Raw genomic sequence first — 24,916 nt, forward strand, 5'->3', positions numbered from 1 at the left:
TATTCTTTGTGCGACAACCCTACGTAAAACAATGCAAACAACAATAATTGCAATTTGAAACTTAGGTATATTCATAATTTTAATGGAATTGCCTTTTAACTCATTTAAAACAACGTTTAAGGATAAGCTGTGCAAGCAGGCTTATTATACAATCAATGATTATTTAAATGATAAAAATATTTGGTCGCCGTGATTTGCACTGGACGGTTTAGTGTGGATTAATGTTTGACGTGTATTTGTGTAATTTGATAGACATATCGTCGGTGATACTGCAATACCGCGTAAGTAACAATTGCAAATACCGCGTTAGTACGAAAAAATCAAAATTGAAATTTCGCGCCTATGAATTCTAGACAGCGATTGGCATCGTCCCGTGTAACAACGCGAGCGCTATAACCAATCAAATCGCTTCAAACTACACTTGTCGAAACCGCGTGAGTTGTGGACTGACGATTTTATCCTCAATACCGCGTATCTACACGGCATTACTTGGAGCGTGTGGTCGTTGTTTGTGCCTCCGTAATGCTGTGGACTTGCGAGTTTTGAAATATAATCCTAATGGGACTATCGAGTTTAAAAAGCACTTCGAAAGTGAATTTACTCCACTACTTTTTTTCCTTGTGGGTAGTTGTGACAGATAGACGTATTTTTATTGCTCCGTAATTTAATATTTATTTAAAATTAGAAATTCTACTATTTTCGTAAATACATGTATTGATTTGGCTCTTTAACTCACCTTCGCTCACTTTACTGCAATAATCACAACATTTCCTAAACATCACAAGCATGGACAACAAACTTGCACAGAGCGTGGTTGATTTGGAGAAATTCTTCAGTTCCCGTATGCAGGAGTACGAAAATAAGCTTCTGAAGGTTGCTGCTGGCAGTGCTCCTAAACATCCTGACCTGGCTTCGCTCTCAACGGAATTCCTGGAGTTCAAAAGTTTTGTTTGTCAGACACTGAAACTTCTGAAAGCACAGACTGAGCTCCTTTCCCGTGCCCTGGACAAACATGAAACTACTATGCGTAGGAAGATCCTGCTGTTCCACGGTGTTCCAGAGAAGACCAACGAGAAGCTCAACGAGACTGTCCTGGACGTCGTTGTCAAGCGCATGAAGGTGGATGATGCCTGCTTGGACATTTTTGAGGTTTGCCACAAACTTGGTGCCTCACAGGGTAAAACCAGGCCTGTGCTGGTACGCTTCAGGGATATGGAGCACCGTCGTGTTGTCTAGGACAACAAAACCTTACTTAAAGGCTCAGGTATCACAATATCTGAGTTTCTCACTAAGACGCGACATCAAGTTTTTGTTGCTGCCCGGAAACATTTTGGGATAAGTAGCTGTTGGTCCGCGGAAGGGAAGATCATCGTCCAAGCGGCAGATAAGTCTCGTCGTAAGATCTCCAATATGGGTGAGCTAGATGATCTCATAGCATTGTTTCCCGCTAGTGCTGATGCAGGGACTGCTGGAGGAAGTTCGTTGCCTTCAATGCCTAGCATTTCTGCACAAGATGCTGCCAAGAAGACGAAGACGCTGAGGAAGGCGCGTCGCTAAATGTATATTTTGTCTTGTTTTTCTTTACTACTTTCCGCTTTAACCTTCTTATTTTATAGTTCCTTTTCGTGTGTTACGCTTTTTGTGAGTGCTAAGTCGGTACTTTCCGACCTAGTTCGGTTTTGTTTTTATTTTAAGCCGGTAGTTAGTTTTTATTTTTACATTTCACTTCACATATTGTTTTATGTTTGGTTAGTTTGACAATGACAGGTCAATTTGACGTTTTGTTGTCACCCTCTTTCTTTTTTTTTTTTAAATATAATTTGTAGTATGTTATTCTCATATAGCTGACTGATATTTGTCCTTATACTTGTGTTGCCACCTTCATTTATTTATTTTTGTATGCTGTTACTCTCTTTTTCTGACTGATATTATTAATTATTTCTAGTGTTTACTGACTCTTTGTGTGTGCGTGTATTCTCTTCTCTTCTTACTGTTTGTTTTACTCTCTAGCGAATGCGTGAGTTAAAATGGCCAAGAGTTATTGGTAATTTATTTTTGTTTTGTTAGTGTACTTGTATTTTATATTTTTAAGTTGCGTATTTTTATTTATTTATATTAATATTTTATTGGTATATTTTTATTTGAATGTCTATGTGTGATTTCAACTTAGACGATAGTTTTTTCTCTTGCTCTTCAACTTCCAACAGTTTTGTCAGCGCTGATGGCGACTCTTCTGCTCCCTTGACGTTGGGTGATCAGATCTCCTCACTTCTGTCGCCTTATCCTAATAATTTCAACATAGCCCACATAAATGCTCAGAGTGTTCCTGGTCATCACTCCGACCTTCTGGCATCTATTGACAGTGCGCACCTTGACGCTTTGTTGATTTCCGAGTCCTTTTTGAAACCTTCGCTTCTGTCTGCTCACTATGCCCTCCCTGGTTTTGTTCTGGTTCGGAACGACAGAACGGGAAAGGGAGGTGGGGGTGTTGCCATATACTTGCGGGCTGATGTCCCGTATAAGATCATCAGTGCTTCCCCTTCATTATACTCGGAATCAGCAGAGCATCTATTTCTTGAAGTTATCCTAAATCACACAAAGATACTTCTTGGAGTAGTCTATAGTCCAAACCTCCATATTAATTACTTCGACATGTTAGATTCGCTGTTGAATGATTATTGCCCGTTGTACGAGCATATAGTCATGATGGGTGATTTTAACACTTATCTACTGAAGGATGACAGTCGAGCGCTTAAACTTAATTCTCTTCTTTCTTCTTTCAATCTCAGTATTTTACCTCTCTCTGCTACTCACCACTTTCCCAATTGTACTCCTTCCTTGTTAGATCTTATGATTGTGTCAAAGATCAGTAATGTTTCTTGTCACGGACAGCTAACTGCTTGTTTTTCCTACCACGATTTCATCTTTCCTTCTTACAGGATTCGTCCTCCTAAGTGAAAGCCACAGTACCTTTTCCTTCGGAATTACAAGGGCATTGACTTGGAGGCATTGACGCGTGATGCTGATCTCATTGACTGGACCTGTGTTTTGGAGAGCACCTGCATCAACGAAATGGTAGACTGCTTCAACCTTAAATTACTACGTTTGTTTGACAGCCATGCTCCCATTCGTCGTGTTAAAGTTAGGAATATTCCGGCTCCCTGGCTCACTCCTGCCATTAAAGAATTGATGGCTAGTCGGGATAGGGCGAAGAGGAGGCTGAAGCGTAGTCCGTCTGAGCGCACCCTTATTGCTTACAAAACTTTACGTAACCGCTGCAGTCGAATGTGTAGAGATGCTAAGAGTCGCTACTTCCACAATTCTCTCGATAATCGCAGCTCCTCCGAGGTTTGGAAATTCCTTAAATCGATTGGTATCGGCAAGGCTGAGGCTACTTATAGTGGTGACACTGACGTGTGTGCTCTTAACAATTACTTCTCCTCTCCTCCAGTTCGTTTGGCTGCACACGTCAGAGCCAGTACATTGAGTCAGCTGGCCAGTCTGCCGTTGCCTGATTGTCCTCCATACGAGTGGTGTGCTGTGACCTCCGATGATGTGAAGAAGTCTATTCTGGCAATTTCATCTAATGCGGTAGGTAATGACGATATATGCTCTAGAATGATATCCCTTACTCTTTCCTCTGTCCTTCCTGTTTTGACTCATATTTTAAACTAGCTTTTGCCCGCGACTTCGTTCGCGTGTAATAGCGACTTTCGGCAGAAAAGATAGCTGTGTCCGCGAATCTGTTAGCGTGTGACTCCTTCTGTTATTAAGTTAATGTATTGGTTATATTGTTTAGATCACATTTACATGAGGCTTAAACTATATTGGAAGTTGTTGCGTCCGGCACGTGAACATAAAGATTTCTAGAACTGCTAACCCGGGAAAGAGCAACGTATAACTGACCATGCGAGAAACAACTGACACCGAGATCTACTCCGGCAACACGAAAAGTCTGCCCTTGATCTTTATTAGTTGTCATTGCATAACACACCGATACCGGGAATTGCGTTCTTTTAAATTGGAACGGAAAATTATTTGGTATAATGGGTATTCTGGGGATAAAGACGGTTTCTCCTGCACCGCAACCTGTTACAATTTGAGCGTCGATTATATTTTGTTGCAACTGGGTTACTTTCAGTCGAGTTCCATTGCAAAGTTGTGGTGGTCTTAAATTTCGGAGTAGAATAATCGGAATGCCAATTTTTAAACAAATTTCATGAGAAGGAAGTCCGGGCATAATTAAAGAATTTAAGAATTCTATCGGGTAGGTAATTAGTGGCTTCTTGTTCATCGACCATTCTATTTATTGATCTATAAACTTTGCTTTCCCCTGTATATTTGACAGTATTTTGTTATTAATCTCAAATGCCTGATCATTGCGAGGAGTTAAAATGGATCTTTCGCTGAGCCAAGTATTGTCCCTATTTAATATATTTGTCACCGTAAACCGACGATATCAGATGTGTTTGAGATTGAACTATACAACATAATTCAGGCGTCAAAATAAGTTTTCCTTGGTGTAGTTGTGGATAGGTACCTCCACCAATCTTTAATAATGTATTAGAAAATTGACTATTATCTGGATTATCTCCAGTTCTCACTCGCATGTTTATAGTTAAATGCATCGATTGTATATCACGCCACAAATAAGAGCTTTTCAGGCAAGCCCTAACCTCATCAGTTCGGGTTCCCCGTAGTATTACCGGTAAGGTTTGTCGGAAATCACCACAAAATAAAACCGTGATACCGCCCATTGGTCGATCATTTTGTTTTATATCCCTTAAAGTTCTGTCTACCGCTTCTACTCCTTTTCGATGGGCCATCGTACACACATCCCATATGATTAAATTACACTCGCGCAATACCTTAGCTTTGTCGCTATTGCTTGAAATACTACAGGTTGGACTTTCCGTGCGATCTAAATCAATTGGTATTTTAAACATAGTGTGAGCAGTTTTACCTCTTGGTAGCAATGTTGCAGCTATCCCTAATGAAGCCACGGCAAGAGCAATTTTACCCTGGTTTCGAACGGAAGCTAATATTAATTTAGTAACCATATTGTCCCCAAATTATTTTGAACACTCTCGCAAATGCGATCATAGACTGAACGTTGTTCTGCAGTCATCATTGGGACACCGCTTTCTAATATCGTCAGCAGTTCCATTGGGTTGTAACCAATCTCTGCGGAATATTCCCTTTTAGTAACGTCTCCGACTGAGGTTGGTGTTGGCAATTTTGGCAAACCATATTCACATAGTAATTTACCGCCTACTGCTGTTAAGTCATCCTGAAGAGCCAATAAACACTGATTTATAGCAAGATCACGGACGTTATCATTAGTTGTGCCTTCATCATTGTGAGATATATTCCTAAGAAAGTCTTCTGCAAGTTTTTCTTTATATTTTTCCCATAATTGTATAGCATCTGACAAATTACAAAATGTTAGTAATGTTACAAATAAATGGCGTAACCATCGTTGATTATCACTAATACAGGATTCTGCTAAAACGTCATCCCAATGCTGATCATTTTCAAGCAAATGACGCGCTTGGCAAGCTTTTCTAAAATCTATAAATGAGGTTGGTCCTCGCACTGGTGTAACAATAATCGCAAATAGAAACACTCAGCGTTGTTAGGATGAACGGTATACACTCTACCAAGAACATGTTCTGTGAAAATACCTGACTCGCCACCTACAGGCCTGCCACGGCGTCTCTGATTAAAGACACCTCGTTGCTTATTGTAGGTATAATACGATGGAACTTCCTCATACAAAAGAGATTTTGCAAAATCATCAGTTTGGCAAAGTCGAAAGAATGCTAATAAAGTTGTTTGTGTAGGGTTCTCTAATCGTTCTGTAACATTTTCGGCGTTGAAATATATACGTTGACCGCCTTCAAGATGAACATCTAGATGAGTCACAGGTGGATATCTTTCGTGAATGTTGAAACTTAAGATCCGCCGCACAGCTTCTGAAGAACTAATATATCTGCCTGACTGAAATCTAGTAATTTCATTATGTTCATTTCTCAACGCAAATGTAGCGTGGTCACTGCCCTTATTAATGTACTTACAAATATATTTTATTGACTCTACACTATTACACATTTCAACATTTATGTGAGTTTGAAATGTTCTAGACAACACAGGCGAATACGGAACGACCCACCTATTATCTAAAGTTACCTGTTGTCTAGACACTCGTTTTTCAACAGTAAAACCACCATTGTCTCTTCAACGACGACGATATAATGGGTATCCATCATGTCCCGTTACAGTTTCATCCACTAAGCATTTTGGATATCTTTTAGTGCAACGACCGTCTTGCATGCAAGTAGGATTCCCGTTAAATGCACCACATGGACCATGTATCATATGGGTTTTAACAATGTCGTATAGCACGCGATCTGCAATCGGACTTGGAATTTCAGCACTGATTAAACTGTCTACATCATTAGGTCGAACCTCATCTTTTACCCATAGCAGGATATGTGCGTGAGGTAAGCCGCCAGCTAAGTCGCCAATCCCACGCACTCTAGCTGTGCTTAATAATCTCTTGGATCTTAATCCAACAGCTGATCTGTTTGCGGATGTATGGCCGAAGATTTTGTCGGTATGCCTGAAGTACTGTGAGATAAATTTATGAAAGTGTTTTGTTTTTATGTTTTTTTTATTTATATTCTAATTTGTTTAATGTTTAAATTTGTATAATGTATATTTTTTAATTGCTGTTATTGGTTTTTCACCGTTGTAATTGATTAAAATAAATTAAAAATAAATTAAATAAATTAAATTGAAGTTGTGAAATTAGTTCAGTATTTAAATTCGGGAAATATTGATTTCTTATATTCGACTGTTCGTTGTAGTCGGATACGAAATATATTCGAAGAAACTTAGGTTGGTCTTCAGGCAAAAGGGATCCTATCAAATGGTAAACATGACCTTGTACCTTAAAAGTAGGCATGAAAGGACCTTTTGAGATTTGTTTAGCACCAAAGGATGTCATTTGAAACGCACTATTATAAGTGCGAATATTGTCTAAGAACTGTTTAGATTGCTCATGTTCCCCTAAAAGTAGTGATTTCAATGGTTCCGGCGGGTCTGCGAAAGAAGGCAAATTTATTTTGCCTCCAGAACAACAGAAACCAGCCGACTCCTTACTCCACTTTGAAGCATTACAAAGAACACATACTATAGCCCATTAAAGAAGATGATCTGTAATCAATTGCAAGGATATAAGCAAACCCACTTTTATATTTGTCGGACCACGCCACCGAAATTCTAGATTGATCATCTATGTGTAAATCTAAGTTATTAAGACTATGTCGAAATCTGTCTGAGGTAAGACGGGCCTCTCGCTGTTCGTCCGTTTCAAGAGACCGAATATTTTCGATTCTTAATCTTTCATTAGACAAACTTATTAATCGATCTTGTCTCAAAGAATTGTAATGTTCACGTACCGACTCTATTCGTTGTACATGCTCATGTTCATCTTCAAGAGATCGAATAATATTATGGTGCACCCTATCATTTGTCAATTCTCGAGATAAAATATGATGATCGCGATCAGCTGTAAGCCGTAGTTCCCTTTCAGTGAAGGTTTCTGACTCACGAGACAATGTATGACGTTCTCGGTCAGCTGAGAGCCGTAGTTCTCATTGTGAAGCAGTTTCAGCTTCTCGGGATAACACATGTTGTTCTCGGTCAATAGTAAGCCTAAGTTCTCGTTGAGAAAAGCTTTGAGACGCACGTGATGTAGCTCGTCTCGCTCTGTCAGCTGCTAATCGCATCTCTCTCTCTGGAGAGCTTGCATTGGCTCGAGAAGTTGAGGCACTAACACTCATAGAGTTTAACCGATGTGCTTTTTCCTCTGCTGATTCTTGAGAACGCGCATTTCTCATCCTCTTAGCATCTCTCGAATTTCGAGATAAAGATGGTCGTTTTTTAGGTGGCATTTTGTATTTTTAATTAACGGTATATTAAATATAGCTGTTGCCCGCGACTTCGTCCCCGTGGGTACAAGATATAAGTTATGATTCATACCTGCCCTGTTTTTTTTACATTTTCCATTGTATTTTCGCTCCTATTAGTCGCAGCGTGATGGTTTATAGCCTAAAGCCTTCCTTGATGAATGGTCTATTCAACACAAAATAATTTTTCAATTTGGACCAGTGGTTCCTGAGATTAGCGCGTTCAAACAAACAAACAAACTCTTCAGCTTTATATATTAGTATAGATTTGTATTTTTAATTAACGGTATATTAAATATAGCTGTTGCCCGCGACTTCGTCCCCGTGGGTAGAAGATATAAGTTATGATTCATACCTGCCCTGTTTTTTTTACATTTTCCATTGTATCTTCGCTCCTATTAGTCGCAGCGTGATGGTTTATAGCCTAAAGCCTTCCTTGATGAATGTTCTATTCAACACAAAAATATTTTTTCAATTTGGATCAGTAGTTCCTGAGATTAGCGCGTTCAAACAAACAAACAAACATACAAACAAACTCTTCAGCTTTATATATTAGTATAGAAGTATAGATCAGTAGTTCCTGAGATTAGCGCGTTCAAACAAACAAACAAACTCTTCAGCTTTATATATTAGTATAGATTGAGTCTCGAGTCTCATCGCACAAATATTATATCCACGCTTTAGTTGTTGATTGCATAACTGAAAAACTGCCCGCTTTCCAGATTAACTCTCGCGAATTTGATTGTCTCAAAAAAGTACCTCTAGCTGACCTTACTTGGAATATTCCGGGAAATATTGATATGGTGATTGGTGCCCAATTGTTCCCTTATATTTACTTAGGTGATAGGTTAAACTCGAACGCTTCCGCTCCGCCCGCTTTTTTGACCACTTTCGGTTATATTCTAATGGGAGACTTTCCGTCGTCCTTTATGGAAAATAATTGTCCTGCTTCTTTTGCTGCCATCACATTAAGCAATATGGAGTCCTGTCTTCATAAATTTTGGGAATTAGAAGAGATTCCGAATAAACGTTTTATGTCGGCCGATGAAACGGAATGTGAAAATTTATTCACAGGTTCCGTGACTCGCGATATAGATGGTCGATATACCGTATCCTTTCCGTTCAGTAGGAATCCCGCTGATTTAGGTAATTCTCGTTCAGTTGCACACCGACGTTTTCTAGCTTTAGAACGCAAATTAAAACATACGCCCGCAATTCGTGAAGATTATAATAAAGTCATTGCTGATTACTTACAAAATGGTTATTTGTCGGAGGTATCTTCTACGGATAACGAAAGTGATGGTTATTACATACCTCATCACGCTGTTATTAGGCAAGATAAAGTCACAACTAAATTAAGAATTGTTCTTGACGCTAGTGCCAAAACTCACACAGGGCTGTCACTCAATGATGTTTTGCATTCAGGGCCTAACCTACAGGCAGATCTTTTTCTTCTTTTACTTGATTTCGGATTATATCCTATAGCATTAACTGCAGACATTAAACAAATGTATTTACAAATTAACTTACTAGAATCGCAACGGAAATATGTAAAAATATTATTTCGTTTTAATGAAAATGAGAAGTTACGCACTTTTCATTTTAACCGGGTGCCGTTCGGTCTTAAGTCTAGTCCTTTTCTTGCCATGCGCACGGTTCGACAACTGGCGACAGATGAAGGAAACCGCTTCCCTGATGCAGCTTCTATTGCTCAATCCAATTTATATATGGATGATCTAGTGACCTCTGTTTCTGATGAGGGCAGCGCTATATGCCTCGCTAAAGAGCTTTGAGACGCACGTGATGTAGCTCGTCTCGCTCTGTCAGCTGCTAATCGCATCTCTCTCTCTGGAGAGCTTGCATTGGCTCGAGAAGTTGAGGCACTAACTCTCATAGAGTTTAACCGATGTGCTTTTTCCTCTGCTGATTCTTGAGAACGCGCATTTCTCATCCTCTTAGCATCTCTCGAATTTCGAGATAAAGATGGTCGTTTTTTAGGTGGCATTTTGTATTTTTAATTAACGGTATATTAAATATAGCTGTTGCCCGCGACTTCGTCCCCGTGGGTAGAAGATATAAGTTATGATTCATACCTGCCCTGTTTTTTTTACATTTTCCATTGTATTTTCGCTCCTATTAGTCGCAGCGTGATGGTTTATAGCCTAAAGCCTTCCTTGATGAATGGTCTATTCAACACAAAAATAATTTTTCAATTTGGACCAGTGGTTCCTGAGATTAGCGCGTTCAAACAAACAAACAAACTCTCCAGCTTTATATATTAGTATAGATTTGTATTTTTAATTAACGGTAAATTAAATATAGCTGTTGCCCGCGACTTCGTCCCCGTGGGTAGAAGATATAAGTTATGATTCATACCTGCCCTGTTTTTTTTACATTTTCCATTGTATCTTCGCTCCTATTAGTCGCAGCGTGATGGTTTATAGCCTAAAGCCTTCCTTGATGAATGGTCTATTCAACACAAAAATATTTTTTCAATTTGGATCAGTAGTTCCTGAGATTAGCGCGTTCAAACAAACAAACAAACATACAAACAAACTCTTCAGCTTTATATATTAGTATAGATTTATAATTAATCACCTACCTAGGTGGGAATAAACGGGTGGAGGTTACAAAACATCTTGTAAATATTGTTTGAATTTGGTTAATTGGCCTTTTATGGCACTGCGCTTTCTCACAGCACTTTGAAAATTCTCAATCTCACTCATACTGATATCTTTTTGGGTTAATTCACTAGTCATTTAGGCACTTAGTAATGAATTTAGTTGAAACAATAGAGCGGGCAAACAATGAATCGAATAGGCACTTTTACTGTTAAATTAGGGAATAGCCGCTAACTCACTTGAAGCTGTGACAGCACGAAGTATGCTCACCAGGCGCCTGCGCTGCGACTGTAGACAGCCAGGTAACTAGGAGATAGATGTTAAGCGAAGCACATGCACATTCACCGCATCTGAATTGTTCGGCAAGCTTTGGTATATTAGCTGTCACACACAAATGCCCCCGCTGCACGTTAAGAATGGACTCGCCCACTATAGCGTCTTTTAGAAGTTTTAGGTTAAGTATAATATATTTTAAATATCAGGCAACCCAACCAATTCGAGCAAAACCCGCTAGGCCATCCACACAAACAGAAAGAAACACTTAGAAATGCGGATAGTCGGGACTAGAAATAGCAGAAATGGTAGGTAAGCGGTTAGGTAGGTACAAGGAATTAGTTTTTGGAATTGAAAAGGAAAAACGAGCAAACACCCCTCGGGTTAGATGTATAGACCTGCGCCTGGTAGTGCCGCTGTCTTCTTTTTGGTTTTGGACCTCGTGGCGTGGGCTTAGAGACACTTCGGTTGAACCTTGCTGCCAGCTGCCGTAGTCTCCTTTGTCCGATGGAAAGTTCTCGTAAACCGTAGTTGCGTAGTAGATTGTAGATTCGTATTATTATAATTGCCTTAGACGGTCGCCAAATGAATAAAACGAGACTGTAGTACAAAATTAGGCGTGTATTCTTTAACACAATTATACAAAAATGCTTAATAGTAAGACGTGTGGTCGCGTCGGTGTCGTGGCGAAAAGGCCATGGCGCGCGCGGCGATGTCGTCTTTCACGCGCCCCTCCAAATTGCTGCATTCGGAAACGCGCACAAACGGTGTGCGCGTCAACACAGACTATTTTTTTAAAGGAATTGAAATGTTAATAAAGCGATTCGAAAAGTGTATTGAAATTAAGGGGGACATATTGAAAAATAATAAAAATTGTTTGAGATTTATCCTTCATTTTATAGTTCAGGCCGGAAACTTTTGGACCTGATTACGTAAAAGAGCGTAATGGTTCGATATGTAGCGGGCGGGCGGTTTTAGCGAGTAATAAACAAAAATTGTAACCATAGCAACTGTCAGAATGCCGTTGTTAGTTTTTTTTTATGGGACTAGCCCGCCACACATGCCCGTCATTGCAACTCCTCTAAGCCAGGATCTACAATGAAACCAACGAAAACCACCGAAACATTTAAGTTCGGTGTGTCCCAGGGGGAACAATTAACTGCCTTGGAACCCGCAACGAAATTAATCAGAAATAGTAAAGAGGAGGAGTAAGAAAAAATGTTCCACTTCCCTCCATAGCAAGCGGGAGACAAAAGAAGAAATAGCTAGTTTTAGCAAAGAAAAGAGATTGACAACTGAGTTAGGCTCAGTTATCAGGCACCACGGATATAAATTTACAGTTTAATGGGTCCTATAATTTAGGAGCTGTTATTTTGATTCCAATAATAGGTATAGCAGAAACGTCTGAAAGCACGGAAATTTGCTTTGGTTGCAACAAGGTCCTCATAGTAGACAACACCGGATGTCGGCTGCAAACTATCTAATAAGATGTTACGTTCGTCTCGCCATAGACCACACTCCCACAGAATATGATGTGCAGTTTGCTCATATTCACTGTTTGCTGTTGAACACTGACATAATGGTGAAACGACAAGTTTAAATGAAAATAATTTGCTTTTAAAGTTACCATGACCTGTAAGGAACACAATGATCAATCTCTATCCAAGTCCTCTCCAGCCGCTCATGAACGGACGGAAAAAATTGGTAGAGGTGACGGCCCTTAATAGATGTTTCCCATCTAACTCTAACTCTAACCTAACCGAGATTGCCGCATCTACAGTTGATTTCCCTATTGTAAATCCGAATTGATATTTGTGGAATTTTGGTCCGTCCGGCAGTAATCGTGGGACAATAAGGCGCTCCAGCAATTTACCCAATGATGGTAGCAGGGTAATGGGTCGATAAGATTTGGGGTCGTCTGGCGCCTTATCGCCACTTTTTGGAATAATTCTAATAAAGCCCTGACGCCATATACAAGGAAAAATGCCTTCAGCAATACATTTGTTGAATACCGTTAAGATACAATCGCCTGACACCTTGCATGCCTCCTTTATCATCCTGTTAGAGATTTTGTCTTCCCCAGAGGCTTTATTAAGAGACAGTGATCTAACAACAGCGACAAACTCGGCAGCAGATGGAAGGTTTGACATTGGAGTCGCAGGAACATCGGCAGCGAATGCTCTTATTTGCTGGTGATAGTCATCGTCGGTGTTTTGGTGGTCATCCGGTATAAGTGCGTTTAGAAGTGCCTCTGTGGTCTCCTCGATCCCAGCGGTGTGCATATTATTAATTTTGATGTTATGTATAAATGCCAGATTGAATGGTCTGTTGGCCTTGAACTCGTAGTATAAAGGAGACCACGGGCCCTCCTTGTCCAGTTTCTCGACTACTTTACGTAATAAATGTCCCTTTGATTTTTCAATGGCAGCTCTATAACGCGACCGCGCGATTCGAAAGGAACTCAAAGCAGCAATAAACACATCTCCCGTTATTTGACGTTTCTTAAGAACATTAAGTTTTTTACGCGACCTACGGTATAGTTTACGTTGTTCAGTGAGGTAGCCGCTCCACCAGTCACATCTGTGTATATTGGTCATAGATCCGCGACCAATGGCTACATCAGCACAGTAAGTGAAAGTTGCTGATAAAATTTCAGCACTCTCTTCAGCTGACAGGCCGTCATGGGTGAAGTCTCTGGCATGACATTCAAAACATGTTCGAAAGAAGTCCCAATCAGCATTACTTGTTTTGTACCTATAGTCACCCTTGACGTAATTACAATGAGAACCTCGCGCCACTACAGGACGCATCTGGAAGGACACGCCATTTGTCTAAGCGGACGTCTGCACTTGAAAGTGTGACGTCAATAGAAGATTCGCCCATTTGGCTGCAAAAAGTAGGTGGCGCATCAGGGGTGTTGTGAATTGATAAATTTATTTCAGCGATGAAATCCTCGACGGCACATCGTCGATCAGTATCGGTAGCCCTAACTTTGCCATACCATAACGATGATGACGCATTAACGTCTGCGCCTATAATAATCTTATAGCCGGCAAGCGACCGCAAGACATGGCGAAGATGGTGTATGTGAGGAGCAACAGGGTCAGAGTATTGAAAATAACAGCTCACAACGTAGATTTTAAAAGACGCAGTTGAGACCTCCGCTACGGCACAGTGTGACGTCATTAGATTTTGCATCGAAGTCACCGTGGGGTTACTTGTACGCGAAACGTAGATTCCGGCTCGTGCCTTGCTATCCAGTTGCACGACTTTATTACGCAAACTAGCATTTTGGTATTGTTCTTGTATTAAGACAACATTTAGTTTATGGTCTAGTATAAGTTGTTCTAGTTCCGACGTCGCAACCCTATCGTTATGGAGATTCAACTGCCCTATTATAAGACTATCCATTTCTTTATTAATAATTGGTGCTTAGAACCAGCTGTTCAAGTTTGATCTTATAAGTCGGACAATCCTGAGACCCGGTACGATGGTCACACGGTTTCTTGTAACGTTTGCACGCTACACAAACAGGTTTAAACTCAGGCTTATCCTTCTCAAGGCAGTCCGTCGTCTCATGCACTCCAGCACAGTTGGCGCAGGTGGGAGTTTTATGTGTGCAATACTTCCTGACGTGCCCGTATTCTTGACAGTGATTGCAACGCACCAATTCTATATCGTCTACAAAACGACAAGAAGCCCAGTCTATAAAAAAAATCTAAAAAAAAAAAATTCTCCTTGGTGGCTACGAGATGTTGACGTATCGCGGAATCAATTTCTATGCCTATCCATTTACGGCCGTGATTAACCATACGCCGACGAATTACGCGAGTATTTTTAATAAAATCGTCTTCGGTTACCTTTAGTTCGTCCTTAATGTTTTGACGGTACAAAGCTGTCAAAAAAGTTTTGTCCTCCATAGAGGCGGGGACATCCTTGACTAATATACGCGGTTGACGGCCCTTTGGCTTTTCCAACCGTAAGCCAGCGGACTTAATCGCCTCGACTGATTTATGTTTTTTAATTTGACTTTCATTTGCGACGCGCAGTATAACGCCCGATTTTTTAACTTTCTTAACACCGACTATTTGGAAACCGTCGTCACTCGGTTTGATCGCGGTCATAAGCGCCTGCTTTGTAGCTGATGACGTCACGTAATCTGCACTACGCTCCTCCGTCGGGTACGCAACTACACAAGGCAGCGGAGCGCGCGACTGCACCGGTGGGACGGCTTGCGGCAAGCGAAGTTTAAGTTTGTCGGCGTATGACTCCGTTTGTTTAACGCGGGCCTCAGAAGCCGGATTGGTTTTAAGAAGATCTAATTCGCGTTGCGTATTAACTAATTTTGTCTCATTGCAGGACGATTTAATGGCTAACAAGGAAACTATAGCCGTTATGCTCTGAGTCATGTCCATAATGGCCGACTTATTCGCGATATTTATGCGCGAGCCCTGGTCGTTTACGAGGTCATTGATTTTGGACAGATAAGTTGACGCTTCAGATACGAGATCGCAGTAGTTGGCGTTGGAGGTGTTTAAACTCGACTCATGGTCCTCATGAGATTCCGACCGTTGTACACGTTTGGACATAGCGGGTGGAACGCTCGATGGTGATATTTCACAGAATAGTCTTTTAGACGTCACGGAAGGCGGTGACCTTGACGTCATATGGCTTCTACCAAAAGCATTCCCGCCGCGATCCGGCGGGTCATCGTTTAAATATACCGACATTACTTACACTTGATAAAGAAAGCGAGTTAATTACAGATGATAGTACAAAAATAAATTATTAATAAGATCGTTAACGAGTATTAACACCGGTCGTAGAAATATATTACGCTACCCTCAACTAAAGAAATAAAATGAAATGACTTACCGGATGATTATGTCGAATAATTAAGCACAAATTTAAATTTAAATCACAATGTATTACAAACCGTACACGAGGAACACTATACCACACAACTGGGAACAATTCACGAGCCGGGATTCGAACACCGTAAACGTAATTTAACCGAGCAGCGCATTAGACCCCCACTGCACCGTACCAACGCGCGGAGGGAAGGTTATGTCGTTGTTAGTGTCATTACATTTCGAAATTACAACTTAAATAATTTGTGTAGTAGATTATTATCTATATTAATAATGCTGTATACGGACAATCCTCCCCGTCATATTCCACCATAAAATAATGGGCGAAACAGTTGCGTTTAGGAAGACAATCAATTGAAGATGAAGCCCGCCCAGGACATCCGTCCGAGGCGATTACTGATGAAAACATTCAATTTGTCGAAGAGACAGTACTGAAAGAATTAGCAGCTATGACGGGACTTTCGAAAACAACTGTGCTCAGAATCCTACATGAGCATTTGGGTATAATAATAATAATTTATTTATTGCCACAAAAAAATACATGCAAAGTGTTACAAAAGGGTTTTAACAATCTTAAACATATTGTACAATATTAATTTATGTTGACCACTGGTACCTAAAATAAGATTTAACTTGTGGTATGGGTACCAGAGTTCTCCTAATTAATTGTAACTGGAAGTTAAAGAAGAAGTTCAGTGTATAATAGAAAAGTGCATGTGCTTAGTTATTTGAATGAGATATATATGTGTGTATATATATATATATATACAGGGTTATTGGTAAAACATTAACAACCTCTCAGGACTATATTTCTAACATCATAAGCAACAACTTTTGTTCTATGACTTTTAATAATTCATCAGATTTTAGTTCACCAGACTTTCTTACAAAAATAGTAATATTATAAATTGAACGCTCTAAATGTTTCGAAATCTACACGCACCAAAAAATTGCTAGTTATAGGTAAATAAACTGTGCGTCTAGTGCAATTGACAGGGGCAGGGAGCGGGGGTCGGGGGCGGGGATGCTAGACCTTGACCCATTTCTATGCGCCCGGGCGGCCGTCAGTGTTCGCTTTGATGCGCCGGCGTCGCGTCATAAGTGTCCTTCGTGCGAAATTCTTACGTGCAAAGTGAGACGTAATTATCAGTGCGCGATGTCACAATATCAATATTCTAATGTCGAGTACACTGAAATGGTCCGAATACTCGCTAGGTGTAACGACAATGTTTCGGAAGCCTGTCGCCAATATGCGATACAATTCCCGAACGTGCCTAAACCTAGCCGAGTAACAATGTTAGCTGCCACACAGCGGTTACGTGATTACGGGCAATTCCGGAGTGCCTTGAGGGATAGTGGTCGTCCACCGAGGCACACAGTGCGTGAAGAAGAAGACATATTGGAATTCTTCGAATTAAATCCAGCAGCAAGTACCAATGACGCAGCTCGGCGGTTTAATGTCACACAATACTTCGCGTGGAGTGTCATTCACGGTGAAGGAAAATATCCTTTCCACCCTCATCGTGCGCAGGAGCTCACTGAAGCGGACAAACCCGCACGAGTTGCTTTTTGCAATTGGTATTTAAATGAACGGCCTACAATATTATGGACTGACGAGGCTACATTTGGCAGAGTGGGGTTATTTAATACCAGAAATGAACATTTATGGTGTTACGAAAACCCGCACGAACCGAGACCTCATAATTATCAACACCGGTTTAGTGTGAATGTATGGACGGGAATCGTGAATTCCACATTACTGGGCCCTATCTCTTGGGATAGACTTAACAGTGAAACTTACGAACAATTTCTTACTGAAACACTACCGGTATTAGAAGAAGACATACCACTCGCCGATTTACGTGGTATGTACTTTCAACAAGACGGGGCACCTGCGCACTATGCTCACCGAGTCAGAGACCTATTAAACAGGATGTATCCTGGTCGATGGATAGGACGTGGCGGGCCCCGCGCTTGGCCTCCGAGGTCACCAGATATTACTCCTTTAGACTTTTATTTGTGGGAACATGTTAAGACGCTAGTGTACACAGGTCGTGCAATCACAAGCCGTGATATGTTAATAGAAAAAAATATTTGGGCGTTTAATCAAATTAAAATGAACCCTGAAGTGTTATCGCGAGTAAATGAACAGGTTATTTTTAGGTGTGGACTATGTGTTGGTTGTGAAGGTGACTATTTTGAACGTTATGTGCGCGATACTCACCGACACCCGCGAGACTTGAACTTGAGAGGTAATAATAATTTGTAAATATTGATTTGAAATATCTAATTATCATTAAATCAATTACTGTAAATATGCTGATTCCACTTTTTAAATACGCCTACATCTATACTTCTATACTAATATATAAAGCTGAAGAGTTTGTTTGTTTGTTTGTTTGTTTGAACGCGCTAATCTCAGGAACTACTGGTCCAAATTGAAAAATTATTTTTGTGTTGAATAGACCATTCATCAAGGAAGGCTTTAGGCTATAAACCATCACGCTGCGACTAATAGGAGCGAAAATACAATGGAAAATGTAAAAAAAACAGGGCAGGTATGAATCATAACTTATATCTTCTACCCACGGGGACGAAGTCGCGGGCAACAGCTATATTTAATATACCGTTAATTAAAAATACAAAATGCCACCTAAAAAACGACCATCTTTATCTCGAAATTCGAGAGATGCTAAGAGGATGAGAAATGCGCGTTCTCAAGAATCAGCAGAGGAAAAAGCACATCGGTTAAACTCTATGAGAGTTAGTGCCTCAACTTCTCGAGCCAATGCAAGCTCTCCAGAGAGAGAGATGCGATTAGCAGCTGACAGAGCGAGACGAGCTACATCACGTGCGTCTCAAAGCTTTTCTCAACGAGAACTTAGGCTTACTATTGACCGAGAACAACATGTGTTATCCCGAGAAGCTGAAACTGCTTCACAACGAGAACTACGGCTCTCAGCTGACCGAGAACGTCATACATTGTTTCGTGAGTCAGAAACCTTCACTGAAAGGGAACTACGGCTTACAGCTGATCGCGAACATCATATTTTATCTCGAGAATTGACAAATGATAGGGTGCACCATAATATTATTCGATCTCTTGAAGATGAACATGAGCATGTACAACGAATAGAGTCGGTACGTGAACATTACAATTCTTTGAAACAAGATCGATTAATAAGTTTATCTAATGAAAGATTAAGAATCGAAAATATTCGGTCTCTTGAAACGGACGAACAGCGAGAGTCCCGTCTTACCTCAGACAGATTTCGACATAGTCTTAATAACTTAGATTTACACATAGATGATCAATCTAGAATTTCGGTGGCGTGGTCCGACAAATATAAAAGTGGGTTTGCTTATATCCTTGCAATTGATTACAGATCATCTTCTTTAATGGGCAATAGTATGTGTTCTTTGTAATGCTTCAAAGTGGAGTAAGGAGTCGGCTGGTTTCTGTTGTTCTGGAGGCAAAATAAATTTGCCTTCTTTCGCAGACCCGCCGGAACCATTGAAATCACTACTTTTAGGGGAACATGAGCAATCTAAACAGTTCTTAGACAATATTCGCACTTATAATAGTGCGTTTCAAATGACATCCTTTGGTGCTAAACAAATCTCAAAAGGTCCTTTCATGCCTACTTTTAAGGTACAAGGTCATGTTTACCATTTGATAGGATCCCTTTTGCCTGAAGACCAACCTAAGTTTCTTCGAATATATTTCGTATCCGACTACAACGAACAGTCGAATATAAGAAATCAATATTTCCCGAATTTAATATTGAACTAATTTCACAACTTCAAGACATGTTGCATCAGGTTAATTCATATGTATGCAGTTTTAAATCGGCACTAGAAGCTCTTCCTCGATATGATGATAGCAATTATAAAATTGTTATAAATGCCGATAGGCGTCCAACTCAGGAACATCCTAGGCGTTATAATGCTCCATCCACAAATGAAGTTGCTGTGGTATTGGTCGACCAAGAATGTGATAGGCGTGATATTGTTATCCGGTCCAGAGACAATCGTTTGCAACGTATTTACGAAACCTACAGGGCTTATGACAGTTTGCAATATCGTCTGATATGTTGTCGAGGGGAAGATGGTTATTATACCAAACTGATCCGCATACAGGTGCACCTAATTATAATAAAAAGATTTCATGCCTTCAATTTTATTGTTACCACTTGCAAGTGAGGCGGAATAGGTTTGTATACTTTCAACGTTTTCGTGGCTTCTTCAATCAGTTTATTGTTGACATGTATGCAAAAATTGAAACCGAAAGGTTAGTTTACTTACGATCTAATCAAAGGCAGCTACGCGCTGAAGAATACGTACACCTTCGCGACGCCATGCAGCAAGATAATGATACGGTGAATATGGGCCGTTTAGTTATTTTACCCTCTTTTTTACTGATGGTCCACGGTACATGCACGAACGTACTCAAGATGCTTTTTGTTACGTAAGAAAATATGGACGTCCCGACTTATTTATTACAGTAACTACCAATCCTAAGTGGGATGAAATCACTCGGGAGCTTCTTGAGGGTCAAGCACCGCATGAACGCCATGATATCATCGCAAGAGTTTTTCATTTAAAATTAAAATTAATGATAGATCTACTTACCAAAGATAACATTTTTGGAGAAGTATTGTGTTATATGTATAGTGTTGAATGGCAAAAACGCGGCTTACCTCACGCACATATCCTGCTATGGGTAAAAGATGAGGTTCGACCTAATGATGTAGACAGTTTAATCAGTGCTGAAATTCCAAGTCCGATTGCAGATCGCGTGCTATACGACATTGTTAAAACCCATATGATACATGGTCCATGTGGTGCATTTAACGGGAATCCTACTTGCATGCAAGACGGTCGTTGCACTAAAAGATATCCAAAATGCTTAGTGGATGAAACTGTAACGGGACATGATGGATACCCATTATATCGTCGTCGTTGAAGAGACAATGGTGGTTTTACTGTTGAAAAACGAGTGTCTAGACAACAGGTAACTTTAGATAATAGGTGGGTCGTTCCGTATTCGCCTGTGTTGTCTAGAACATTTCAAACTCACATAAATGTTGAAATGTGTAATAGTGTAGAGTCAATAAAATATATTTGTAAGTACATTAATAAGGGCAGTGACCACGCTACATTTGCGTTGAGAAATGAACATAATGAAATTACTAGATTTCAGTCAGGCAGATATATTAGTTCTTCAGAAGCTGTGCGGCGGATCTTAAGTTTCAACATTCACGAAAGATATCCACCTGTGACTCATCTAGATGTTCATCTTGAAGGCGGTCAACGTATATATTTCAACGCCGAAAATGTTACAGAACGATTAGAGAACCCTACACAAACAACTTTATTAGCATTCTTTCGACTTTGCCAAACTGATGATTTTGCAAAATCTCTTTTGTATGAGGAAGTTCCATCGTATTATACCTACAATAAGCAACGAGGTGTCTTTAATCGGAGACGCCGTGGCAGGCCTGTAGGTGGCGAGTCAGGTATTTTCACAGAACATGTTCTTGGTAGAGTGTATACCGTTCATCCTAACAACGCTGAGTGTTTCTATTTGCGATTATTGTTACACACAGTGCGAGGACCAACCTCATTTATAGATTTTAGAAAAGCTTGCCAAGCGCGTCATTTGCTTGAAAATGATCAGCATTGGGATGACGCTTTAGCAGAATCCTGTATTAGTGATAATCAACGATGGTTACGCCATTTATTTGTAACATTACTAACATTTTGTAATTTGTCAGATGCTATACAATTATGGGAAAAATATAAAGAAAAACTTGCAGAAGACTTTCTTAGGAATATATCTCACAATGATGAAGGCACAACTAATGATAACGTCCGTGATCTTGCTATAAATCAGTGTTTATTGGCTCTTCAGGATGACTTAACAGCAGTAGGCGGTAAATTACTATGTGAATATGGTTTGCCAAAATTGCCAACACCAACCTCAGTCGGAGACGTTACTAAAAGGGAATATTCCGCAGAGATTGGTTACAACCCAATGGAACTGCTGACGATATTAGAAAGCGGTGTCCCAATGATGACTGCAGAACAACGTTCAGTCTATGATCGCATGTGCGAGAGTGTTCAAAATAATTTGGGGACAATATGGTTACTAAATTAATATTAGCTTCCGTTCGAAACCAGGGTAAAATTGCTCTTGCCGTGGCTTCATTAGGGATAGCTGCAACATTGCTACCAGGAGGTAAAACTGCTCACACTATGTTTAAAATACCAATTGATTTAGATCGCACGGAAAGTCCAACCTGTAGTATTTCAAGCAATAGCGACAAAGCTAAGGTATGCGCGAGTGTAATTTAATCATATGGGATGAGTGTATGATGGCCCATCGAAAAGGAGTAGAAGCGGTAGACAGAACTTTAAGGGATATAAAACAAAATGATCGACCAATGGGCGGTATCACGGTTTTATTTTGTGGTGATTTCCGACAAACCTTACCGGTAATACTACGGGGAACCCGAGCTGATGAGGTTAGGGCTTGCCTGAAAAGCTCTTATTTGTGGCGTGATATACAATCGATGCATTTAACTATAAACATGCGAGTGAGAACTGGAGATAATCCAGATAATAGTCAATTTTCTAATACATTATTAAAGATTGGTGGAGGTACCTATCCACAACTACACCAAGGAAAACTTATTTTGACGCCTGAATTATGTTGTATAGTTCAATCTCAAACACATCTGATATCGTCGGTTTACGGTGACAAATATATTAAATAGGGACAATACTTGGCTCAGCGAAAGATCCATTTTAACTCCTCGCAATGATCAGGCATTTGAGATTAATAACAAAATACTGTCAAATCTACAGGGGGAAAGCAAAGTTTATAGATCAATAAATAGAATGGTCGATGAACAAGAAGCCACTAATTACCTACCCGATAGAATTCTTAAATTCTTTAAATATTCCTTCTCATGAAATTTGTTTAAAAATTGGCATTCCGATTATTCTACTCCGAAATTTAAGACCACCACAACTTTGCAATGGAACTCGACTGAAAGTAACCCAGTTGCAACAAAATATAATCGACGCTCAAATTGTAACAGGTTGCGGTGCAGGAGAAACCGTCTTTATCCCCGGAATACCCATTTATACCAAATAATTTTCCGTTCCAATTTAAAAGAACGCAATTCCCGGTATCGGTGTGTTATGCAATGACAACTAATAAAGCTCAAGGGCAGACTCTTCGTGTTGCCGGAGTAGATCTCGGTGTCAGTTGTTTCTCGCATGGTCAGTTATACGTTGCTCTTTCCCGGGTTAGCAGTTCTAGAAATCTTTATGTTCACGTGCCGGACGCAACAACTTCCAATATAGTTTAAGCCTCATGTAAATGTGATCTAAACAATATTACCAATACATTAACTTAATAACAGAAGGAGTCACACGCTAACAGATTCGCGGACACAGCTATCTTTTCTGCCGAAAGTCGCTATTACACGCGAACGAAGTCGCGGGCAAAAGCTAGTTTAAAAATAAAAATGGATGAATAGTACCAGTTTTAAGTTGAAGAATGTTCAACATAACTTTCGTCACATTGCATATGTAATTTAAGTACCTACATAGAATTTGTTCTTATTTTATTTTTTAATGTAGCCAGTCCTAAGCCTGGATAAGTATGAAGGGAGAGTGGATTCAGTATTCGGTACCTACAAACAATTACTTTTATCAAGTGATAATCAGTTACAATTTTACAAGAAAAATACGTCACATACGGTACCTAGTTGATAGTTTGTTTTTATTAAGGTGTTAGTACGTAGGTACTGTGTGAAAGATCAAGGTCATTCCCATGTAACAAATGTCCGATTGCACCTAGGTATTATTTGGCTTTTACGTAAAAAGGCGGGAAATCGTAGCGTAGCTAGTTAGAATTATTACTACCTACGAGTGGTGTTGTGGTACCTACAATAAAATACAGAGTTGAAACGTAGTTAGATAAGACAACGAAATATTGAAGCTTTGTTTTTGATGAATGTATTATGTTTTAAATCAAATCAAATCAAATCAAATCAAATTCATTTATTTGCTAAATACAGGTATGTGCAAATACACAGATGGTAAAAAATAATAATTGTGAAACACTGCATTTGACCATTGCAATGGTGTGCAAATGTTGTATTGTTGTAACTTAAAATAACATTTTATTATTAATCACACATTATGGATTATTAACTGCACATTATTACTACTTCAATATTTTTATCAATTACACATTACTATTAATTACACCTATAGCATTACACATTATTAAAATTAGCTAGTGACTTATTGTTATTCAGTGCATATTATTACTGATTTAGTGACATAAAATATTAAAGTTACAGCCAGTAAGAAATGTGTACTAAATACTTGTAAAATATTATAATTTATCATTTAGGTATTCATTTATAGAATAATATGCCTTTTCTACTAAAAAAGATTGTAGTTTGTTTTTCAGAAGGTGCAGTTCAACTATTGTTTTAATATTATTTGGTAACTTGTTATAGACTCTACTAGCCATAACCAGAATACTTTGGTTCATAAATGTAGTTTTATTTATTGGTATTGTTAGTCTACTGGGATCCCATTTGCTTGGCCCTCTCTTCTCAAATAGAGTAGGATTTGTGACTATAAATATTGTCAGTTCATAAATATACAATGAAGGCATAGTCATAATTTTTAAAGTTTTGAAATATGGTCTGCAGGAATCCGTTATTTTTAAGTTACAAATTGCTCTAATACAACGTTTTTGACATTTAAATGCACACTCTTTTTCTGTGCAGTTACCCCAGAAGATGATTCCATATCGGAGGATAGATCCCACATTAGCATGATATGCCATAATAACTGTTTTCTGGTTGACAACCTTGGTTAATTTATACAAAAGATACGACTGTTGGTTCATCTTTTTACAAATATGGTCAATGTGGGCTTTCCATGTTAAATTGCAGTCTATATGTAAACCTAAGAATTTAGTATTGTTAACTTCTTCTACTTGTTGATTTAAGTGATTTATATTTAGTTTTATAGTATTTTTCTGGTGTAAATTCCTAAATCGCATTATTTTAGTTTTATTTAAGTTTAAAATTAGATTATTATCCTTCATCCATTGAACAATGTTATTTAAAGATTTATTAATTAT

General features: G+C 39.4%; 1 protein-coding gene across 1 annotated transcript; it reads left to right on the forward strand.

Annotated features, from left to right (window-relative positions):
- The first annotated feature begins 786 nt into the window (after positions 1–786).
- On the forward strand, positions 787–1,314 carry LOC113506868. Its single transcript, XM_026889705.1, has one exon. It carries the CDS (start codon positions 787–789, stop codon positions 1,234–1,236), a length of 450 nt encoding a protein of 149 aa, XP_026745506.1. The 3' UTR covers positions 1,237–1,314.
- Positions 1,315–24,916: the final 23,602 nt, after the last annotated feature.

Source organism: Trichoplusia ni (genome assembly GCF_003590095.1).
Source record: "Trichoplusia ni isolate ovarian cell line Hi5 chromosome 28 unlocalized genomic scaffold, tn1 tig00003721_group27, whole genome shotgun sequence".
NCBI classification, from domain to species: domain Eukaryota; kingdom Metazoa; phylum Arthropoda; class Insecta; order Lepidoptera; family Noctuidae; genus Trichoplusia; species Trichoplusia ni.

Bases quoted from the DNA above. Each gene is read 5' to 3' on its own strand.
- LOC113506868 (XM_026889705.1), top strand. From the start codon at position 787: ATGGACAACAAACTTGCACAGAGCGTGGTTGATTTGGAGAAATTCTTC.